Genomic DNA, 22,386 nt, shown 5'->3' with positions numbered 1-22,386 from the left:
GAAGGATACTCTGATAATACCTTCAGAATCAGACGAAGGAGAAAGCACCTTAGCAGACAGCATAACTTTTCATACTGAGGACCCCCAAATTATGGAGATTATGTATTTGGCCGTGTAGCCCCATCTGAAAATATTTTGTGCCGGGGACACCCATGGAAGATTTGTGTTGTCAAAATGTTTCAAAATGATTCATGTTTCACATTCTTTCAAGAGTATTTGAAAAAAGCTGATGTACATAGAGTTAAAGTGGTTAAATTAATTTTGATGCTATGAAATAGTTTTGCTGTGAACTAGTTTGATTTCTGAGAACCACTGATTTACTGTATGTAATTTAACCTCTAACACAAAGTAACTACAGTAACACAACTCAGTGTCTTTAGAAGACAGCATGTTTTCTATTTGAGCCAGAGACACTGTTAGTGAATGTTATGTTATCTTCCTTTATTTTTTTCAATAAACTAGAGATCGGTCCAGTGGTGCCGGAGATTAGCCGTTCACTATCTATCAAAAAGCAGAACTTTTAGAACTCCACAAATTTCTCTTTGGGTCTCAAGATAAATCGTTTGGGAACCACTTATTTATCCTGTTTACCTTTATCTGTAATTCTAATTATCTCCTTTCTTTCTTTCTTCCTTCCATCATTACTTCTTTGCTTACTAAACTACAAAGTGTATAAATAATATTATATATTCATATTATTAGTTTGGTGAGACAGCAGAGCTGTATGTTTGCCTGTGCCTAATTTTCTTTCTCAACAGATGGTTCATAAATATACAAATCAACCATGAGAATAAATTACACCCACACACACACAATTACACCAACAATACGCACATATGACAACCCACATACACACTCTCACAAAGCCAGTGAAAAGCGTGCACGCGCACACGCACGCGCACACACACGCACACACGCACACACACACTTCTGCTTCTAGCTTCTATAATTGAAGCCAAAACAATTTGCTGTAAATTTACTGCTTGGTGTGAATTTATTCCCAACCCTCCTTATACAGTGCATGAAAACAGGTGTGTGTGCGTGTGCGTGCGTGTGTGTGTGTGTGTGTGTGTGTGTGTGTGTGTGTGTGTGTGTGTGTGTGTGTGTGTGTGTGTGTGTGTGTGTGTGTGTGTGTGTGTGTGTGTGTATTAAACTGTCTCCATAGTTGATATACAACATACTTTCTCATAAGGAGAAAGTATGAGGTTCTCGGGAGCATACGCATGCGCACACACACACGTGGGTGTGTCCTAACTCCTTTCTTTCTATCCAGCTGTTCCTTCCTTCCTTCCTATCTCCCCTTCTTACTTCCTTGTATCCTTCCTTCCTTCCTTCCTTCATGTTGAACCTATTGTGAACTGTGAACACCAGTGAAAGTAAGTTGCTTTGGGGAATACATTGAAATGAAACACACGCGCACGCACGCACGCACGCACGCACGCGCGCACGCACACACACACGCACGCACACATGCACGCACACACCACAGCAGCCAGTGAAGCATAGCAGCAGCATCATTGTTGTTCATATCTGGAGGTCTCATGCTACAGTACATCTAAACCAAGACATTTTAATTCAAAACCAACTGGGTAACATTTGCTATGCATCCAATGGATTATAAATATACTTGTGCAGTAAATGCATTATAATCTTCTCATTACACTGTATAATCTTACAATAAATGCGAGAAATCACTATGAGGATGTGGGCCGCGTATCTCGAGAACCGTTCGTCCCACCGGCTTCAAATTTGGCACGCGCGTTCCACGCCGCAGCGCGGAGTGCAGTGCCCGGCCTAAAATGGACGCAGACAGACAGATACACATATCTCCATATATGGGCATAAATGGACACAGGCAAACAGATGGTCAAAACAGGTATAATGGGGTTTGCATTAAAGGGTGGGGAATTCATTCCCTATTTACATCTTTCCCGAGTAGGCCGGTCCCCGACTAGACAGTGTCTCCGAGCTTCTAGTTAATTATAATTTAAGAAGGAATAAGTACTCACAATGCTTTTATAACAATAATCATAGCATACTGTAAGTAATAGGCTTATAATACTGTATAATGAGGTTAATAAAACCCGCCAGATATGTCAAAAACAAGCCCAAATATTAAGTGCCTGTCCAATGCTATTTTTTCCAGCCAATGAGTCTTAAAATAGCCCAATTGCCGGCCTCTTCCAATTGGGACCAGAGACATGAGCGTGGCTACACAATACTGAGTTGGACATTTGAGGATGATACAAGAAAGACGATTCTAAAAAGATGATATATTACATATCGGTAGTATATTTATATTATTGTATTAATTTATAAAATGCTTTATGAATTGATTATTGTTATAAAGCATTATGAATTTATGTTGTTGTTGGTCATTTTAGATTGTAAAAGTACTTTGAGTCAACGGCTGTTGTTTTGAAATGTGCTATGACTTGGCTTAAATTATACAGCGTTACAAGCAGATTATAATGCATTATAGACATTAAAGAGCAGATCAATAGCATGTTGCTAAGTACCCAACCGGGATCCCCAAGACCACAACAATTCCACAGACGACACCACAGCCACAACAATAAATACGGCCCTCACCCACCTGGAGAAGAGAAACTGCTGTGATAATGCCGTTTTTAGATCATAGCTCAGATACTTGCAGACTTTGTCAGATAAGACACAGGTGAGGATGGGCTTCAACTAGGCCTGTCACAATTATTACATAATCGTCTAATCGCAATTATTTGAGATAATCGCAAATTATTTCGCATAATCGTTTCCATGTTGAACATTTTGAAAAATAGCAGATCTACAAGCTTACAACGCTTCACGAAGTTTGTAGATCCGCTATTTTCTAGAAATGTTTTTAAAGTATAAAATTATTAAATATGTCAGTAATCTGCCCAGTGCAGTTTGTGATTATGAAGCCTAAATGGCAAAAAGAAATTAAGTTTGTATTCACATGTTCCAGTCTTCAATGCCAAAAACACAATTAAATCGTTAATTGCAATTATTTGTGTGACAATTAATCATCAATTTAAATTTGTAATCGTGACAGCTCTAGCAAGCCTTCAACACCTCTGCCCTTCAACATATCTGAGTCACCTCCTCAACTCTGTGTACTCGACTACTCCGTGTACACACTCATGACCACGTGGCCATGCACAGCTCCAACAAAGTACTCAAGTTCGCTTAAAAGATGTCAGTGATAGGCCTGATCAGTGATCACTGACGACAATGAGACAGCCTACAGGAGAGAGGTGGAGAACCCGATGCAATCATGCCAGGAGAAAGAGCTGCCTCTCAAGTCTCAACGCTGACAAGGACTACAGGAGGACAGACAGCCTCATTTGGTGCCTTTCTCAAGAATGTGGTACCCTATGTCCAGGATGTATCTGTGTAGCAACATGGTGGAGAGATTCAGGGAGAGAGAGGGAATAAGATGCAAAAAATATATTTACGATAGAAAGTAAGGAAGAATGGTTAAAATGAAGGGAAAAAAATAAGTGGTAGAGAAGGACTGAATGAATGAAAGAGAATGACACAACGGCGCCCCCTAATGATACTGGTCAACCAAATACTGTACTGCTGCATATGAAACCAGGTAATCTGAGAGAACATGCTGTCTGTGTGTGTGTGTGTGTGTGTGTGTGTGTGTGTGTGTGTGTGTGTGTGTGTGTGTGTGTGTGTGTGTGTGTGTGTGTAAGAGAGAGACAGATAGTCTCTGGACTGACAATGCTTGCACATGTGTATTATGGGTGTATCATGTGTTAGGCAACAATAGTAATGCGTGTCAGACAGTGGGTGTGATTGTTAGTTAAAGATGCAGTGCCATAAAACTATGGCACCGCCTCTTTAATAACATCATGTTGTATCTGATATTAGGGCTGCGAATCTTTGGGTATCCCACGATTCGATTCAGAATCAATTCTTGGGGTCACAATTAGATTTTTTTTTCTCGATTCTTTCAAATCCAAACGATTCGATTCAGAAACGATTATTTTCTGATTTAAAAACGATTCTCTATTCAAAACGATTCTCGATTCAATTCATAGGATATCAGGATCTACTCCAGTCTGCTGGCATGAAAGCAGAGTACATTAAATACAAATCATAATATCTAATAAATAATATCTAATACATTTTTGGAAAATGAGAATCGATTCTAAATCGTACAATGTTAGAAACGCGATTAGAGTTCGAATCGATTTTTTCCTGCACCTCTACCTGATATACATTTGTGTTGTACAATGTTTATCGTGTTTCTATTGAACTAACTTCAACATTAACACAACAATAACATCCTACTGAGAGAGAGAGAAAGGGAGAGAGAGAGAGAGAGAGAGAGAGAGAGAGAGAGAGAGAGAGAGAGACGAGAGAGAGAGAGAGAGAGAGAGAGAGAGAGAGAGAGAGAGAGAGAGAGAGAGAGAGAGAGAGAGAGAGAGAGAGAGAGAGAGAGAGAGAGAGACAGGAGGGCAGGGAGAGGAGAAGAAAGAGAGGAGAGAGAGAACACATCAGAATAACTCACACTATTGAAATAATAAAAAAAATCTATAATCGGCTGAAAATTTACGAATAAATAATTTGTGCTGACAGTCGTGTCTACGTGGGCACTGCTTACATACAGCACCATCCTCAGAATCCCCCCTGACTACTGGTAAGATATTTTTTCTATTTTAAAGAGAAGATAAACTATTCTAAAATGGATAGTTCCAGACAGTCCTTCTTTCCAATAAGTGCCGCGAGTAAAATATTTGACAAACAGTCTCAGTTATCAGTATCACTGCACCTACAACTTATTTACAATATTCACCACGCTGTTTCATGAATGTCTAAATCCTATTGATTTAGTTTTTCATATGACAAGGTAAGAGGAGTGCTCCTTTATATCCTGTACATTGAGCTGGTCATGTGTATGTGGTTTGTGTGTAACGTTTTATAAATCAATTTAAAACAAGGCAGATACCATAACGTGTATCACTCTGTACCTACCATTCATTTGCACAGCAACTTCCTAGTTTGAACTGGCAGTCACAGGGATTATTTATTGTAGACATTATCGGTGTAGTGAAATTCTTGTTCATATGTCTATGGTTTTCATGTTGCCACATTTGGTAACTGTTTTAGAATGCTTTATTCTAAAACCCTTGGAAATGTTTTAGTGTGTGGGGACTAGGGATGGGACGATAATCGTTATTACCATTTATCGTGATAAAAAAAACACACAATAATCGTATCGTGGAGATTTTCATTTATCGTGGAATTATCATTATCATTGTCATGTATTGGGATCAATTCACCTTTTATTTGTTGAGCTGCATATCTGGGGTACCATTTAAATCCTCTATAATTTGTAAAACGGACCTGGAAATAATAGCCGATCTACAAGCTCAAAACGCGTTGCATTTATTTTTTTGGCAAAGTTCCGCCCCAGGATAATGGATGTTGGGGATATTTTGATTATCGTGACATGACGTTTTCATATGGTCCCATCCCTAGTGGGGACCTGAACAGTAGGACTGGAGAGAGAGCAAATACTGTGAACACCCAGAGGATCGCCTGCAGGGATCTGCTTTCATCTTCCCGACTGCCAACTAGACAATGCTCTCTGGGCAGGGGCGTCAATTGGGTATGGCAGGGGTATGCAGCTGCCATACCCTGGGTGCAGGGGGGGGAAATAAAAGTTATAAATAAATATAAATCCACGAATGTCTCTTTGTCTATCTGTGCTGGTTATTATATGTTGTTAAATTACAGTAAAATGACTACAAAAGCAAAAATGTCACTTTAACAAGGTATTATAATTGTATTCTCCACACTTGTATTCTCCCCATCTTGACAAAATGGTATATTCCCAGGTTCCGCAGGTCAGCTGCACAGGTGCAATGCATTATTGTTAATTGTGGCGCGTTTACTAACATGCCACGTTTAGCTGCACTTGGAACAACCATTCCAGGCTGCCATATCCAGCCCAAGAAACCGTAGAAACCTGTGTAAAAAACTGACAAAACACGTCTTTTTCAGACATTGTGAAAATAGCCGATCTTGGCCCTTTGTTTCTCTCAGAGATTTCATAGTCAACCCTCTCACACAAAGTCAGACCACCACAATAAGATGAGTCTGATGAGTGCAGAGATGACAATTAGGCCAGTAGGTCCAGTAATATACAACACCACACAGCTGGAAGTAAGACAGCACAGATAATTATTAGCATTTGAATTTCACTGAACTGAATTTGTTTCTGTATGAAAATGTCCTTCTCCGAATTTTGCAGTAGAGACATCATTTATCAGATTTTGACATATTGTCAGTAGGGATGGGTATCGTTCATCCGTAAAATCAGACCCTTCCTCACCCAGGAGGCAGCCCAGCTCCTCATCCAGACATCTGTCATATCAAAACTTGACTATTGTAACTCTCTCCTCACTGGTCTCCCGGCATGTGCACTTAAACCTCTCCAACTGATCCAAAATGCCGCGGCACGACTGGTCTTCAACCAGCCTAAGTTCTCACATGTCTCTCCCCTTCTCCGCAGCCTCCACTGGCTCCCGGTTGCGGCCCGCACAGAATACAAAACACTGATGCTGACCTTCAAAGCAACCAAAGGTATGGCTCCTCCATACCTCCAAAACCTGATCAACCCCTACACCCCCACCCGTGCACTTAGATCAACCAACACAGGGATGCTGACAGAACTCTCGCTAAAAACCCCAGGGCAAAAATCCACTCGTCCGAGACAGTTTGCACTCCTGGCCCCCAAGTTTTGGAATAAACTCCCTGTCGCACTTAGAACAACGGACTCACTCGCTAGCTTTCGCCGTGGACTGAAGACTCACCTTTTCAGACTCCACCTAAACCCTTAGCACTACTGAAAAAATCAATGACCATACATGAAGCTAGTTAGCATTTGTTTTGAGGTTTTTTAGAAACCTTTTTTCTTTACGGATTATATAGTTTTTTCTAGATAGATATTCATTTGCATTTGTCATATTGCTGTTGATGTACTGACATTTAATCTTGTTTATTATTGTGATGTTTTATCTGCTTATTGTAAGTCGCTTTGGATTTAAAAGCGTCTGCTAAATGCCTAAACTGTAAACTGTAAACCTTTGAATCGATACGACACCTTTTTCGATACCTGGGAATCGATACGATACCCTTTTCGATACTTTTAAATGTATTATTATTATAATTATTATTTGCCTTTTTCTATGGGCTATTTTACACACCAAAATAGGTTATTAAGCCAGTTATTCAGCCATTTTCATGTCAAGTAGCCCTAGTAGTAGAGTAGTTGATGTGACTAGTATTACTGTTATGGCTGCTATTGTATAATTAATTCTATTGTTTGTCTACAATAGAATATACACATACCGCACAGCGCACATGAACGCAGCATTCCACAGTAACGAGTGTAACCTACTAAAGCAGTCATTAAACTCTCAGTAGCCCAACTGTTACAGATACGACCGACCAGGGTGCGTTCAAGAGTATCGAAACGAGGTATCGTTCGTTTTTACGTGAACTGATACTCGATAGTATCGACGTCATGCGACCGATACCATTAAAAGTATCGCAGACGATACCCATCCCTAATTGTCAGGCATTAGACAATATTAGTACAGGAAATCATCCACTTTTCCATTGTTCCAACTCTCTGATGCTGCTCTGGGTGTGTCTAGGGAACTAAAATGTCTTGGACATATCATATCAGAGGATCTCAGGGATGACAATGACATCCAATGACGCAAAATATATGCTCAGGCTAATATGCTTTCTGTAAATGTAACATGTGCACTATTCAGATCATATGTCACCCTCCTGTATACGGCTCAACTATGGTCCTGTGTACTATTCAGATCATATGTCACCCCCCTGTATACGGCTCAACTATGGTCCTATTACAGAGTGAAAAGCATACAAAGGCTTAGAGTGGCATACAACGATGCCATGAGGTTACTTCTTTGTTTTCCTAGGTGGCATAGTACCAGTCAGTTGTTCACTTCTGTTGGTGTGCCAAATTGTGAAGCACTGTTAAGGAAACTCATGTACTATTTTATGCAGCGCTTGGAGGTGTCAAATAACAGCATTATAGTGGGGCTAACAAGCCCTACAAAGACCTGTTAGCGGGTCACCTCCAGGCTGCGCATTCTGATTAGGTAAGATTGCACTATAGTACTTTTATTGTGCACTTTATCTTTTAAAATGTATTTTTATATTTTTTTGTATGTCTCTGTTATTGTATGTAACATTTTGTATATATTAGTCTGACAAGAAATCCCCCCCCCCTCACCAGGTGAGAATGTTACATGAAAATGGCCATGCCATTTATGCCAACTCAAAACAGCCCCAAAGACACTGCCAGCACCATTTCTGATTCAGAAAACAGAAATTGAAGGAGGCAGACTGTATTTGGCAATACAGATCTACTTTCTAGGAACTGTCCAGACGGTTTGAACTACACTCACCCTCTTAACGCTGCCATGAACACATCTATTGCCGGGTATATAATTAATGAATTCAGTAGCCTGTGCCAGTGGGGTTTTCAGTGTTTTTATCTTATTTCCTATACTCCTTGAACGCACCACCAGTCCAATTGTAATCTGATTACTTCTGCCCGGTCGTGCTGGTCGTATTTTCTTACACCCAGAAGAGAAAAATTACAACCGCGGCCATCCGTGCTTTTGCTATGGTCCGTCGAGTACAAGAACGAGACCGCAGACAGAACATGCCACAGACCATGCGTTATATAAACGTTATATTCTGACTTAAGTCAGGAAAAGAACTCAACGGTCGGATTTGAAAACCACGACTTTAGTCGGGATAGGCACCCTGTGTGTTAAAATGTCAGTAACTATAACGCATTACCGATCTGGGAAAAGGTATCTAATTGTGTTACTAGTTACGACAAAGGGTAGCTGCGTTAGAGTAGTTGCGTTAGTCCCAACACTGGTAAGCGGTAACCTCGTAAAAACATGTGTGTAAAGCCCACCTTTGCAATCAGTCTGAGAGGTTCTTGGCAGGAGGGTGGCAGTGCTGATGTCACTTCCTGGTTATTTACGTCCTGTTGCAGGTAAAGTTGTAACATGGAGGCCAGCTGAGCCAGGCCTTCCGTCCTCTGGTCAGACATAGTGCTCAAGTCTAAAACAAATAACACTCTGTTATACAGCTGTCTATACCAGGGGTTTCCAAACTTTTGTTTCAGGGCACCCCATACATTTAAAAAAAAAAATCCGAGGCACCCCTATTATAATTTTCACTCCCAGCACCTTATATTTATAGCATAACATCGTTGTCGGGTGGAATAGTCTATGTCCAAAACCGCTCGTTTTGTATTTATCACCTATAAAATGTACTAAACAAGTGAAAACAGCAGATCTACAAGCACACAACAGTTGTGTGCTTGTAGATCGGCTGTTTTCACTAGTTTTGTGCGACAGAGGTTTCTGCCTGACAGTAATGATATTTTAGTGATTATGTTGCGAGGAAAACGTTGAGATAATAGCCATTTTGGTTAGAACTGACCGAAAATAACTGTGCACTTCAAGTTTAAAATTATACTAAATATTTTGTATTATTGATTGGTTATTGATTGATTGATTGAAGAGTTTATTAGCAGTTTGCAATAGAAAAAAGTACAGTTTCATCACTGGTACAAGGTCAACTAAAAGGAGATCCTAGTAAGCTTTACGGCTTATTTACACAGGAACCACTTTATGTATCTCATATAACATTGAAAGACAGACGGATAGAACATAGTAGTTTACATAGGATAACATTAATTACAAAAGCAGAAAAGAAAAAGAACAAAAATAACAGACGGGGGCTTTATTCATTTTACAAGTCATGAGTAGCAGCCGTCTGAAGGTGACTTTTCAGACCAATTTTGAAGGAGGCTAGGGATTTGCACTCCTTTAAGGCTGCTGTACTGTCAGCTACTGTAAACCATCCCACGCTTATGTAGTGATAAGTGGTGAGGTGGGCCCGAGGAGGAAGACCAAGCACGACCCTAATCAGTTTGTTCTTGGCTGTTTGGAGCTTTAACTTTAAGGCAATTGGGGCATCGCGAGGCAAAACGAGGATTCTGTAATCAATGAGGGGCTCAATAAGAGCACCTCCAGAGTATTTCGTGTTTTAACACACCGGCTGACCACGATTATTCAAGATTTAATCAGCAGGGAAATCCGCAGTTTTTGCCTCGTACAGGAAAGTTCAGCTTTCTGTAAGACCCCCTGCGACGCGTCGAACACGTCGAGGGCACACAGAGACATCAAAGAGATTGACACGTTGGCACGTCGTGGGCATCAAATGAGTTAATATTGATCAGTGGGGCAACCCTATGCAAGAAACAAATTCGTTGGTTGACTTTTTTGAAAAAGTGGTAATCATCTTTTAAACAAGAATTGACACACAGTCAATATAAAATCTGTGGATTGGTGTGTTGACGTTAGTGTAAACAAAGTTTGAAAAAAGTTTTTTTTTGAAAAAAAAAAAAAAAAGTTTGAAAAAAAAAATTAAGAAAAAAAAAAAGTTTAGGTCCAAAAATGTGTTAAAAAATCGACCTGATGGTGGCGCTATATGGGACAGATCCATGTCGATGAGATAAGTGTAGACATACTGTGTAGCGATTTGTGTGATTTTAGGGCAAAAACTGTAGGAGCAGTATTCAAAAATGTGTTTTAAAAAATTTGGCGGGGGTCCCTGGAGCTGCGGGGGTCCCTGGAAGGGTGGAGGTTGTGGATTGGCAGACAAGGATTGTGTGTGGAAAATTTCACATGGATAGGGGCAAAAAAGTGTGATGTGACGTGACAGACAGACTGACGGACAGACAGGCGGTGGAGGTTTTCATAGTAACTGCGACCTGACGGTCGCAATTATAATCATTAGTATTGTTTATTTTAATTATTATTATTAAGGAACTCTAGAAATCTCAGTTGGAACTGTTACCCCAGTGACCCGATGCTGGATAAGCGGTTGAAGATGGATGGATGGATGGATGGATTATTTTAGAGTAAGCTACTTTATTTACCATTATTGTGTACTCCGCCACATGGGGAGCAATCTTCAATTCAATCTTCAATTCAAAGAAGCTTTATTGGCATGAGAACACAAACGTTTACACAGTGGTGGAAAAAGTACCTACATTTTTATAATTAAGTAAAAGTATAAATTCTGCAATGTAGAATCACTCTGTTACAAGTAAAAGTCCAGAATTAAAAATGTACTTGAGTAAAAGTACAAAAGTATTGGTATCCAAATGTACTTAAAGTACCAAAAGTAAAAGTACAAAATGTTTGAAAATAGCAGATCTACAAGCTCACAACGCGTCGCACCGCAATGCGTTGTGAGCTTGTAGATCGGCTATTTTCAAATAGCCTTGGTATAACATAGGGCTAAAGTGGTTTATGTATGTTTTAAACTTTAGTTATTGATGTAGATTAGCATTATTGGGCTAAATGTAAAGACGCTACGCTGCGCCAACCGTGAATTCAACACAATCTGCTGTTGAGCAGTTTAACCAATTTGCTACGTACGTCTACACAAACGGTCAGATTACAAAGATAAATTGCTTAGTGAAGGCTCACGGATGTCACCATAGGGTACGCTCCAGCAGAATGTCCCGTAATGATCGTATTATTTAAAGAGGAGCATTTTAATCCGATCGGTCGTCGTTTCCTTAAAAAGGTATTAATGTATCTAAGTGCAGTACACCTCGCAACCGATGGGGTCGCATGGCTGAAAAACAACAGAAAATGACGTCTGATCGGATTAAAATGCTGTTTATTAAACAATACGAAAGATACAGGTAATTCTGCTTGAGCGTACCATACTGTGACATCTGTGAGACTTCAGTAAGCACTTTATCTTTGAAATATGAACGTTTTTGTAGACGTACGTAGCAAATAGGTTTAACTGCTCAACACAAGGTTGAAGTGAATTTATTACACACCGTGACTCGTGCCCTATCACATGCCTGCGTTAGCCTGCAGCTAGCGCTAGCTAGCGTTAGCCTGCAGCTAGCGCTAGCTAACGTTAGCGTTAGCCGTTAGCCACACATCCAGAATAGTCTAATAAGTCAATTTTCCAACGGCGAGTGAACGATTGCATTCCGAGTTGGGTCGCCGTTTTATTCCATGAGTAATTGTGTATAACATGCCTGCGTTAGCCTGCAGCTAGCGCTAGCTAGCGTTAGCCTGCAGCTAGCGCTAGCTAACGTTAGCGTTAGCCGTTAGCCACACATCCAGAATAGTCTAATTAATAAGTCAATTTTCCAACGGCGAGTGAACGATTGCATTCCGTGTCCTTCATGGATTTTTTTCCCCCTGGCTGTCAATGTTTTTATTGTCCAAAAAGAAAACGTTCTGAACGTTAAAACTAGATAGTTTTACGATCATGACAATGTGACAAACGGAACGGATCCTTTTTTTCCAAACTCGAGAAGAAGAACAGCGCCAGAACGGCGCAAGGCCGCTCCCAATCATGAAACTAGCTCGGTTACCATGTGACATGGGGACAGCCAATAGGCAAATAGGTCGCCTAGGTCGCCTGAATGTCTCAGCACAATCGCACGTCTTTAATAAAATCTGTTTCACAGATTTAAAAATTCACCAGTGCCGGCAGGTTAGCCTCGGATTACTGGGACCTCTAAACAACAAGACCTCGGAATAGCGCTACGCGCCCCTGTAATACAACACAGATAGACACACATTCTGAAGACTTACGTGACTCATGTTCTTCTAGGGTGTACAATTCCTCACTGCTGCTCTGAGAAGAACTCTAGACAAAGAAAGAGAGAGAGAGAAACAGAGAGCGAGAAGAATTGGCATTTTCAATGATGACTTGCTGAGGAATCATGAACATGAGACCATCAAAATATTATAGTAGGTCTACCATTATCATTCACGTTTAAAAAGGAATAATTGTTCATTAATCGATCATATTCGAAACCAAATTTTGAAATAATCGTTATATTGATTTGAAGTCATATCGCCCATGCCTAGGTGAGACAGAGGTACACAGTAAGATCCTCAGTACATGTGTTAATTTATCAACACAGAGTGTACACAAAAAAATGTAATGGTTACATGTGTACACTCAGAGTGAGAGAGACAGACAATTATGAAGAGGAAGCAGTGAGACAGAGAGGTAGGAGTGACGGATGTACCAGATTAAAGATGATCCTAGCAGCGAGGCGGACAGAGTCACTGGGAATCCTGGGTAAGAGGCTCCGCAGACACTTACACTCTCTCTTATGAGCAGACCAGGCATGTTTCTGAAGAGACAGGAGACTTGTTTAACACACACACACACACACGCGCACGCACGCCCAAACACACACGTACGCACGCACGCACACACATACATAGTACCTGACAAGTAGCATTGCAGTAGTGAGCCATCTTACACTGAGAACATCTCAGCAGGGAGTCCCGTCTGAAGACAAAGAAATTCATAAGAAAGTCATATTTCCTACACACCAAGTCAACATTTATACACTGAATTAACACAATGAGTTTGCCAACACGAAAAAGAAGAAAATCTGGTACTTAGCACGTACTGTAACATGCAATAAAATCCATCTGACCGGATGGCTAGCTCATTAATTCACATCTGTGTTAGACCAGTGTACCGATCTACATGACAACATCTGAAAGAGGGCCAGCCAACACCCCCCCCCCCCCCCCCCCCCCGCCCACCCACCCACACACACACACACACACACACACACACACACACACACACACACACACACACGCACGCACACACGCACACACACACAGAGCTGGTTAAACATGTTGCCCCATGCTAGATGCAGAATAGATATGCCTCATGCTAGATGCAGAATAGATAGTAGTTACACCATAAAAATGCTAATATACAGCATATGATTTGTGAAAGTGACAAACGGGCTTCACAGTTATGTCAGGTAAAGATATGAGCTCCGAAATGATGTGCAGTGTGTGGGTTATGGGATGTGCACTGTGCACACAGTATATGAGGGATGGAAAGTAACTTTAACTGGTGCTTGCATGCTAATATGTAGGAGCATCAATGAAAGAAATACCCGTTCCATTTAACAGCTACAGAGATACTGTGTACCGATCTGCATGATTTTTGGACAACATCTGTAACAGGGCCAGAACCCCCCCCCCCCCCCCCCCCCCCGGCCGCCTGCACACACACACACACACACACACACTCCCCCCCCGTGTGTGTGTGTGTGTGTGTGGGGGTTTGTGTGTGATTGTGCTAATGGCCTGAACAACAGCGCCCCTCCCTTAACATGTGTGGTCACAAAAGGTACTGTAGGCTAAATAGATATAGATACACCATAAAAATGCTAATATACAGCATACGATTTGTGAAAGTGACAAACGGGCTTCACAGTTATGTCAGGTGTGTTCATATGCTAATGGTGATGCGATTTCAGATCAATTGCTCCAGCCACCGAGGAGAAACGCTGAGACAGACAGACAGACAGACACTCACTCACTCACTCAGACATTCGCAAAATTATAGTATAGATATATATATATATATATATATATATATATATATATATATATATAATATAAGCCACAGATAATACCCCTCAATAGTGTTTATACTACATGAAATGTACAGCATAAATACAGAAGTTCCTACTATCTATTGTATACATTACAATATATAGCCAAAATCACACGTGTGTGAAGTGAGCGGTGTTCTTGAAGAAAAAGAGTTTGAGTAGCACGCTACGTACAGTATGATGATGATGTATGATGTATAGACCCAAAGTCAGGTATTGGAGGCGCGGCTCAAAAACTAAACCATGTTTATGAATGTTGTCTCATTGTTGTGGGCTCGCCTGTAAGGCGAGAACACTATGTTATCTTCATTATTTTATCATTTTATCATTATATTTATCAAGTTCCGCCCGACAGTATAAAGGCAGGGCCCTTAGCCAATGAGGTGCAATTGGAAATTGGCGGAAAAACATCTGGGAGTGGTGTTAGCCTGAGTATTGGTTGAGCTTCACATGACAGTTAGCACGCTGCAGAATATAGTCACGTTAGGGGACTCATATTTCTTTACGAGCGAGCCCACACTGTTTCGTAGGAACAGTATTTCTAGTTACATCTAATGTCTTGTTACTTGCGCAAGCAGAGCGTGCAAGTAATGCGATCAGCTGGGTATTTATGTCGGTGACCTCCTTTGTTTAACCCCGTAGCCCAATGAGGGACCAGCATTCCTGGTGATGCCAGTGGCACTGGTGGTGCGCTCTGCTGGCGCACAAGTGGGCCATACATGGCCTACTTGTGCACAAGGCACAAGTTGGCACCTCGACAGAATGCAGGTCTAGTTTCTCCTGTGAGCTGCAATGATTCTTTGTCATGTTTCTCCACAACAGCACTGGTGAAAATATATCATCTATAAATCTAAATCTCTCATATCTAAATCTATCATTAAACCAGCAATGAAGCGGCCAAAAAAGGCTCAGTCTACTCTACAACATTTATTTTCAAATACAAACAGGATATTTATATACTGTGTGTGTATACGATAATTAGCCTACAGCCAGAGCCAGATTCGATAAGTATTGATACTTTCACTTTTTCCACCACTGGGTGTGAGTCTCAAACGTCCAAAGAGATATGCTGCCACCTGGTGGTCAAAACATGAATCTGAACTTAAGAGCAAGTTAGTTTTAGAGATCTCTGTCTGAGGTGCAAAATGATGTCAGAGCATGCATGGGTGACAGGGTGAGCTAACAACAAAGTAAAGAACATGGTTCATTTTCTTCAAGCCGAAATGTAGTGATTGAAACTTGTAGGATACGACAAACTGTTGTGGAGAGACAGACAGATACATACAGGGACTCTAGTTCAGCCTCGTCTTACCGTTTGAAGCAGTGATGGCAGACATGCTTAGCCAGCTTGTTGGACACACAGCTGGCCAGCGGTTCGGCGGAATAAACCAGCTCTCCCGCTTTTATTGTCTTCGTCGCCCGTAGCCCGTTTCCTTTACCCAGACTAACAAACCGTTCCACTTTAGAAGACATCCTGATCCTGCAAAAAGGTCTGCGCCTACCATAGAGTTATCACACTGTTTACTTCCGCATTGGACGTCCGATCGGCGTCATGACGTCACAATCTCGCAAGCCCATCCATTTTAGACAGACAGACAGACAGACAGAAACACAGGGCAGATACCGAAAAAGGAAACTGCCCACATATTCCTGTCTAGATTAATAAAGCTATAATTTTAGGGAGAAATCATGAAAAAGGGCAAGTGTGAATATTGAGTAGGCCTACTGTATGGGAAGCCCTAAAAAAGTCTTCTGTTCTAAATTGGAGATAGCAATCTGAGGTCACCTCCTCAATCTGAGGTCACCTCCTGCTAGAAACATTCATTCATTCATTCATTCATTCATTCATGCCTTGTGTACTCATATTTTACTTTTGGTGATAGTATAATAAAAGGGACCTCAATGTAAACAAGCCAGCGAGTTTTCTTGTGGTCTTTATCCTTTTAGTTGACCTTGTATATCAGTGAACTGTACTGTCCTGTACCCTTTCCTATGCAAACTTCTAATAAAGTAGCCTACAATCAATCAAAGTACAATCACCTCTCACTTCACACTGGATGGGATTTTTACTAAACTTCTTGAGGTCATAATAATATAATAATAATAAGGACCCTATAGCATAGCTTTGACAAAAAAATAACCAATGATATTTAGTGTGTTGGATTACCTTTTTGAAGCAAGGTTACTTTAAATTCTACCTGTTAATTTTCATACCGTATTGAAATGAATGGAATCCAATCACTTTCTCACACAAATATAAAACCTTGAGCTAAACGTTCCAGAGCATTGGTATGGTCGGTGCTTTAACACAGTGATACTGTATGTGTGTGTGTTGTTCTTAGTGTCGATATGGAGGCATGGCAGAAAGGAGTCCTGTATGGAGAAGGCCAGAACTTGGCCCGTCTACTCATGGAAGCACCCGCCAATCACATTACTCCTACAGTGTTTGCCAACACCATCGAGGAGCAACTGGCTCCATACACTGACCGAGTCCAAGTCCACAAGAGGTGAGTGTTACCATATGCTTATAATCATTTATATACATTTATTTGTGAATGAATTTTCTCCATTTACTTAAACACATTATCTGCCTAAGAAGGAGATCTCATATTTGGTAGTTTGGTAGTTCAGTGCCAGGTACTTTGGTGTTTTTACCTGTTTTTGGAGGGCGATTGCGCGCGTGCACACTGCCGTGTCGTGCATGTTCTCCGATTCGTTGCGATGATTTCTAAACCCTTACTGTGTGTGAGTGTGCAGTGGTTTCGCTTCCTTGTTAAGTGTTCTCATGTGATGTACATTCACCAGATGTAATACAGCCTGTTACAGGGTCCTGAATAGAGTTTCTACAGACGATGAGCCTTGTGTATCTTTTTTTCAGGGGTCAGGCCTGGATAGAGGAGCAGGACATGGGAGCATTTCTCAGCGTGTCTAAAGGCTCAGATGAGCCCCCTGTGTTCCTGGAGCTGCACTACAATGGCTGCCCCGATCACACACAGGCACCCCTGCTACTGGTGGGCAAGGGTATCACCTTTGACAGGTTAGCCATTGTACAAAAACCCTTCTACCGTTCACCTTACTTCTATGCTGCCCTGTAATGTTGGCAGTTTACGAAATGAACTTTATAGTTTACCAGCCAAATGTCTTCATTTAAGACCCTGGATGTTGGCTGAAGCATAGTCTGAAATACTTTCATGGCCAGTATGAGGTTCATACTGGCCACTCAGGAGTTTTGCCTTTGGCACGTGATGCATTAATAACATTAAATGATAACACAGGCTTACAGATAAAGCACATGTACGGTACATACAGACCTGACATACTGTATGTGGCATTCTTCTTTTCAGTGGTGGTATCTCCCTGAAGCCGCCCTCTGGAATGGACGCCATGCGAGCTGACATGGGTGGAGCCGCCACCGTGTGTGCCTCCATCGTCACGGCAGCTGCCCTCAAGCTGCCAGTCAACATTATCGGTGAGACTGATGGCACAAACCCCCTGATGTGTGCACTTCTTTGTTGTGCCTCATCAACCACAAACAGACAGTGAATATTTGGATAACAATATGGATTTTCTTTTTATACATAGCCTATTCCAAAATGCAATACATGTAATTTTGTTTGTTGTGAAGTTACCCACTGTCTTAAATAACAACCATTAATTATGAGACGGTTTTTCAACTGCCCTGAAAATGTGATGGAATAAATCTTTGAGTGTTTTTCACTTGATTGCTTTAGCTTATCTTTTCAGTCTTCACTGTCTCTGTCAGGTCTTGCTCCCCTCTGTGAGAACATGCCCAGTGGAAAAGCCAACAAACCCGGGGATGTAGTCCGAGCCAAGAATGGTAAAACCATCCAGGTGTGTGTGGGCCACAGCGCATTTAAGATGTTCACCGCTAGTTAAACTGTTGTGTGAACGATCAATGATGGGATTCCAAATGCATTTGATAGCCATGTGGGACATGGCTACTGATGGTCAATCAATGACAACAGGCTGGTGCATCTTTCTTCAGAATATCTGTGGCACCACTCCCAGCTGTAATGGATTTTAGCAAGTCTGTTGTTTGCTGTTCTTGTCAGACATGCATGCTATGTGTTCAACTCATTTCATTTGTATGTCCAAGATATTTAGATAGTTTTTTTTTCCTGTGCAGGTTGATAATACAGATGCAGAAGGGAGGTTGATCTTGGCTGATGCTCTGTGTTATGCACACACCTTCAACCCCAGGGCCATCGTCAACGCAGCTACGCTAACAGGTGAGACACATGGAAACATTTGCCTCTGTGCATAACTGTATTTCCTGGGTTTCCAAAATGTGGCATACAGTACCTGTTTCCTGTTACGGTTTAGGGGCTTTTAAGCCGTGACATAATTTTGTAGTCAGACCTCCATGCAGATTTATTGTCAATATGTGTCCCTCGCTATTTCAACAGATCCGAGACAAAAATAACGACTAAAGTATAATTCTACCACTTTCCTGTCAACAAGAAAGAGAAGACAAATTAGTAAATAGTAAAAATAGTAAAAAGATTCATGGGCGCCCGCTGGGGCCTTTTGGCCCCAAAAGTTCTCCTCTGCCTACAAAATGATGTCAGACTTAAGAGCCCCGTGATTACAATGTTTTTTTTGGGGGGGACAGCTATTAAGTTTTGTTGAAGGTGGATTAATAAATATTAAAATATGACTCACTTGGGGATATTCACTATTGGACAATAATGGCTGCTGGTTCTTTCTCTAAGGGGCCATGGATGTCGCTCTGGGCTCTGCAGCAACTGGAGTGTTCACAAACTCTGACTGGCTCTGGCAGCAGCTGCACAAGGTACACACAGTGCTATAGCTCAAGGGTCTTCAACAGGGGGTCCGGGACCCCTAGGGGGTCCTCAGAGTTACTACAGGGGGTCCTCCAAATCTTTGTGTGATAGAAACTTTTTTTCCCTGAGAACTTTAGCCAGAAATAGCAGATCTACAAGCTCACAACGGCTCGCGCTGCGAGGTGTTGTGAGCTTGTAGATCGGCTGTTTTAGGCAAAGGCGTTTAGTGTAGAGGGGAAAAAGAGCAGACTAGTACGGTAAGTAGACAGTTCAAGTGGTTAAATATCTGAAAACACAAATTGACATGAATCCAAAATACACTAATGATTGTGTTGTCAAACTATATAGAATCTTTGTACAGGTTGTGTTGAGAGAGGCCTGAAAACGTTGAAGACCCCTGCTATAGCTGATCGATTTGTCATGTGTTTTTATGAGTTTGTGATTGTTTTTAAATGTGTGTGTGTGTGTGTGTGTGTGTGTGTGTGTGTGTGTGTGTGTGTAGGCCAGTGTGGTGACAGGTGACAGGGTGTGGCGGATGCCTTTGTTCCAACACTACACCAAGCAGGTGACTCACAGCCAACTGGCCGACCTCAATAACATCGGCAAGTACAGCCGGTAAGTACCGTAGCTCAACACACACTGACCCTGAGCACTCTCACATAGCAACAGGGTTTGATTCAATGTGTTCTATATGTATTTATACTACAAAATAAAATACAGTAAAATAAGGCTGTACAAAATGAAGATAAATTGTCTTGTTTTACCCAAATCACTAACCCAAGGGTCCTCAACATTTTCAGGTCATGTACCCTTTAGCTTCTCATCAATTTTATAGATAGATTCATAGACTTGTTTGACACTTAACCACTCAGAATCTTAAATTGTCGATACTTAGTAAACCTGACCTTTCACTCTGTACTTGGTCTGCTCTTATTTTTGCCTCTTACACCAAACCTATCACACAAGGATTTGGCGGCCCCCTTAGTTAGCCTGGCTTGGCCAGACTATGTACTAATGCAGCTAACTAACTGCAATATCTTTACATCCCCACCTTGTTTTAACATGGGTGTATTGTCTGGCTGTGCTAGGCTACCCCTTAGTAACTCTGAGGACCACCTTGGGTTTTCAGACCCCCTGTTGAAGACCCCTGCACTAACCCATATACTGTAACCCTGATAAACAGTTGTGATGTCAGGGGGAAATATACATCAAATATATACAGCATAATGTGTAAACTATATGAATCTTTATCTCATCAGTTCTGGTGGTGCGTGCACAGCAGCTGCCTTCCTGAGAGAGTTTGTCACAGCGAGTCATTGGGCCCACCTGGACATTGCTGGGGTCATGTCCAACAAAGATGAGATCCCCTACCTGAGGAAAGGCATGTCGGGCAGACCCACGCGTACGCTGGTGGAGTTTGCTGCTGGACCGAGCAGCCAAGCCTGAGAGACTGGAGTCACACACAGCCAGCACAACATGAGCTGAAGAGCATGTTACCTCTGATGTGTTATGAGGAGAGTAAATACTACCGCAGTTATTCTCAAGGTGGGGTCGCGGGACCCCCGGGGATCCTTGAAGAGGTTCCAGGGGGTCTCCAGCAAAATTAGGAACACTTTAACCATGTTAGGACATAATCTGAAAGTGGCTCATCTACATACAAGCTGACAACGCATCACAATAAGACACATTATGAGCTTGTAGATCTGCTACGTTTGGAAGTTTTGACAAGCGTTGACTAACTTGGGAACGTGTGTGTGAATGAGCTGTCAATATACAGGTATAGTGCCTGTTTAGTATGTTGTGGAAGGGTGCCATGGCATTGGTCCGAAGGTTCATTAGTCCGAAGGTTCATTAGTCCGAATTTGTTAAGAATACTATGCCTAACCCTAACCTCAGTAACCCTAACTAAATTCGGCCTAATGATCCTTCGGCCTAATGAACCTTCGGACTTATGGGCAGTCCCCTGTGGAAGACCTCTGGATTTGATATCAGTTCATAGCCATCTGAATTTGTCTAATGGATGTTACAAAATAAACCTATATTACAGATGTTTAAGGTTTGTATTCATTTCCCTGCTCGATGGCAGTGTACAAAACTGAAATATGTGACTATCTGCTCATAAATCTAAAAATGAATATCCTAAAACAATGATGGTTATATTTGAAAACGAAAACACATACTATTTGACATTCAAAAGACTTCTTCCCTATCTTTTAGTTTTTGTTTTGGGGATCTGGAGATGAGCTTGAGACAAGTGCTCATTGAACTGGGCAAACTCAATATCTGTAACTTCAGAAAGAAATCCAAAGAAATATCTACCTAATGAATGTTTCACCTTTAAAGTTTTAGTTCCGGTTCCTTTGATAAAAGCATGTGTGGTTTGTCATTCCTGAATTTGTCATTTTGTAAGTTAAGCTTGTAAGCAAGTTCCGCACCTTAATCTTCACCATAGCCACACCAAAACCATTCCAAAATGTAAACATTAAATGTTTAAATATAAAGAAAACGTATCCCCAACCCCATGTGTAGTGGTAGTACACCGCCACCTGCATAATTTAATACAATATAACTATTGTAACAGAAATCAGTGTTACTGTACATGTTGATGTTAGTTAAAAGCTTCATATTTGTATATCATTGCTGTTCTTCAAATGTCATTTACTCATAATGACAATGAAAGTGCAATCATAATCATGAGAGTAGTAGGTTCTCAAACTTGGGGTTGGGACCCCAAGTGGGGTCCCCAGATGATTAGCTTAATGTGAAAAAAATGTCTCATTCAAGGTAAACAAACCATAAGTCTATACAGGGTATTTGCACATTTATAAAGTGTCAATTTAAGGATTTTCAAGACTGTTTTAATACCAAACTGGCCAAAATGTCAAATATTAAGTAAGCAAGAGGCGAACATTGTGAAAATAGCAGATCTACATGCTCAAAACGCCACGCAGTGCGATGTCACATTAAATGTAATACCTACAATTCCAAGAGCTTGTCAGGGTGGGGGGTCCCCAGTTC

General features: G+C 41.3%; 2 protein-coding genes across 2 annotated transcripts in view; one reads left to right on the top strand and one right to left on the bottom strand.

The window, feature by feature from the left end:
* Positions 1-16,036, bottom strand: part of smyd3 (SET and MYND domain containing 3) — a gene marked incomplete at its 5' end in the record, with an annotated part of 53,742 nt that extends 37,706 nt beyond the window's left edge. Inside the window, 5 exons of the mRNA XM_080729807.1 lie at positions 8,987-9,135; positions 12,717-12,771; positions 13,160-13,267; positions 13,365-13,428; positions 15,876-16,036. Of these exons, the coding sequence (XP_080585933.1) occupies positions 8,987-9,135; positions 12,717-12,771; positions 13,160-13,267; positions 13,365-13,428; positions 15,876-16,036 (537 nt within the window). The remainder of the gene's footprint in view (positions 1-8,986; positions 9,136-12,716; positions 12,772-13,159; positions 13,268-13,364; positions 13,429-15,875) is intronic.
* Positions 16,037-16,912: 876 nt separating this feature from the next.
* Positions 16,913-21,004, top strand: LOC308288548 (cytosol aminopeptidase-like; the record flags this gene model as incomplete). The annotated part of the gene is made up of 8 exons (XM_080730012.1): positions 16,913-17,070; positions 17,442-17,600; positions 17,908-18,032; positions 18,327-18,415; positions 18,711-18,813; positions 19,297-19,376; positions 19,871-19,983; positions 20,628-21,004. 8 exons carry the CDS (start codon positions 16,913-16,915, stop codon positions 20,812-20,814), a joined length of 1,014 nt encoding a protein of 337 aa, XP_080586138.1. The 3' UTR covers positions 20,815-21,004.
* Positions 21,005-22,386: the final 1,382 nt, after the last annotated feature.

Source organism: Nannobrachium achirus (assembly GCF_963921795.1).
Source record: "Nannobrachium achirus genome assembly, chromosome: 7".
In the NCBI taxonomy this organism is placed as follows: domain Eukaryota; kingdom Metazoa; phylum Chordata; class Actinopteri; order Myctophiformes; family Myctophidae; genus Nannobrachium; species Nannobrachium achirus.
The sequence above is the reverse complement of the archived record's forward strand: the minus strand, read 5'-3'. Positions and strand labels throughout refer to the sequence as shown.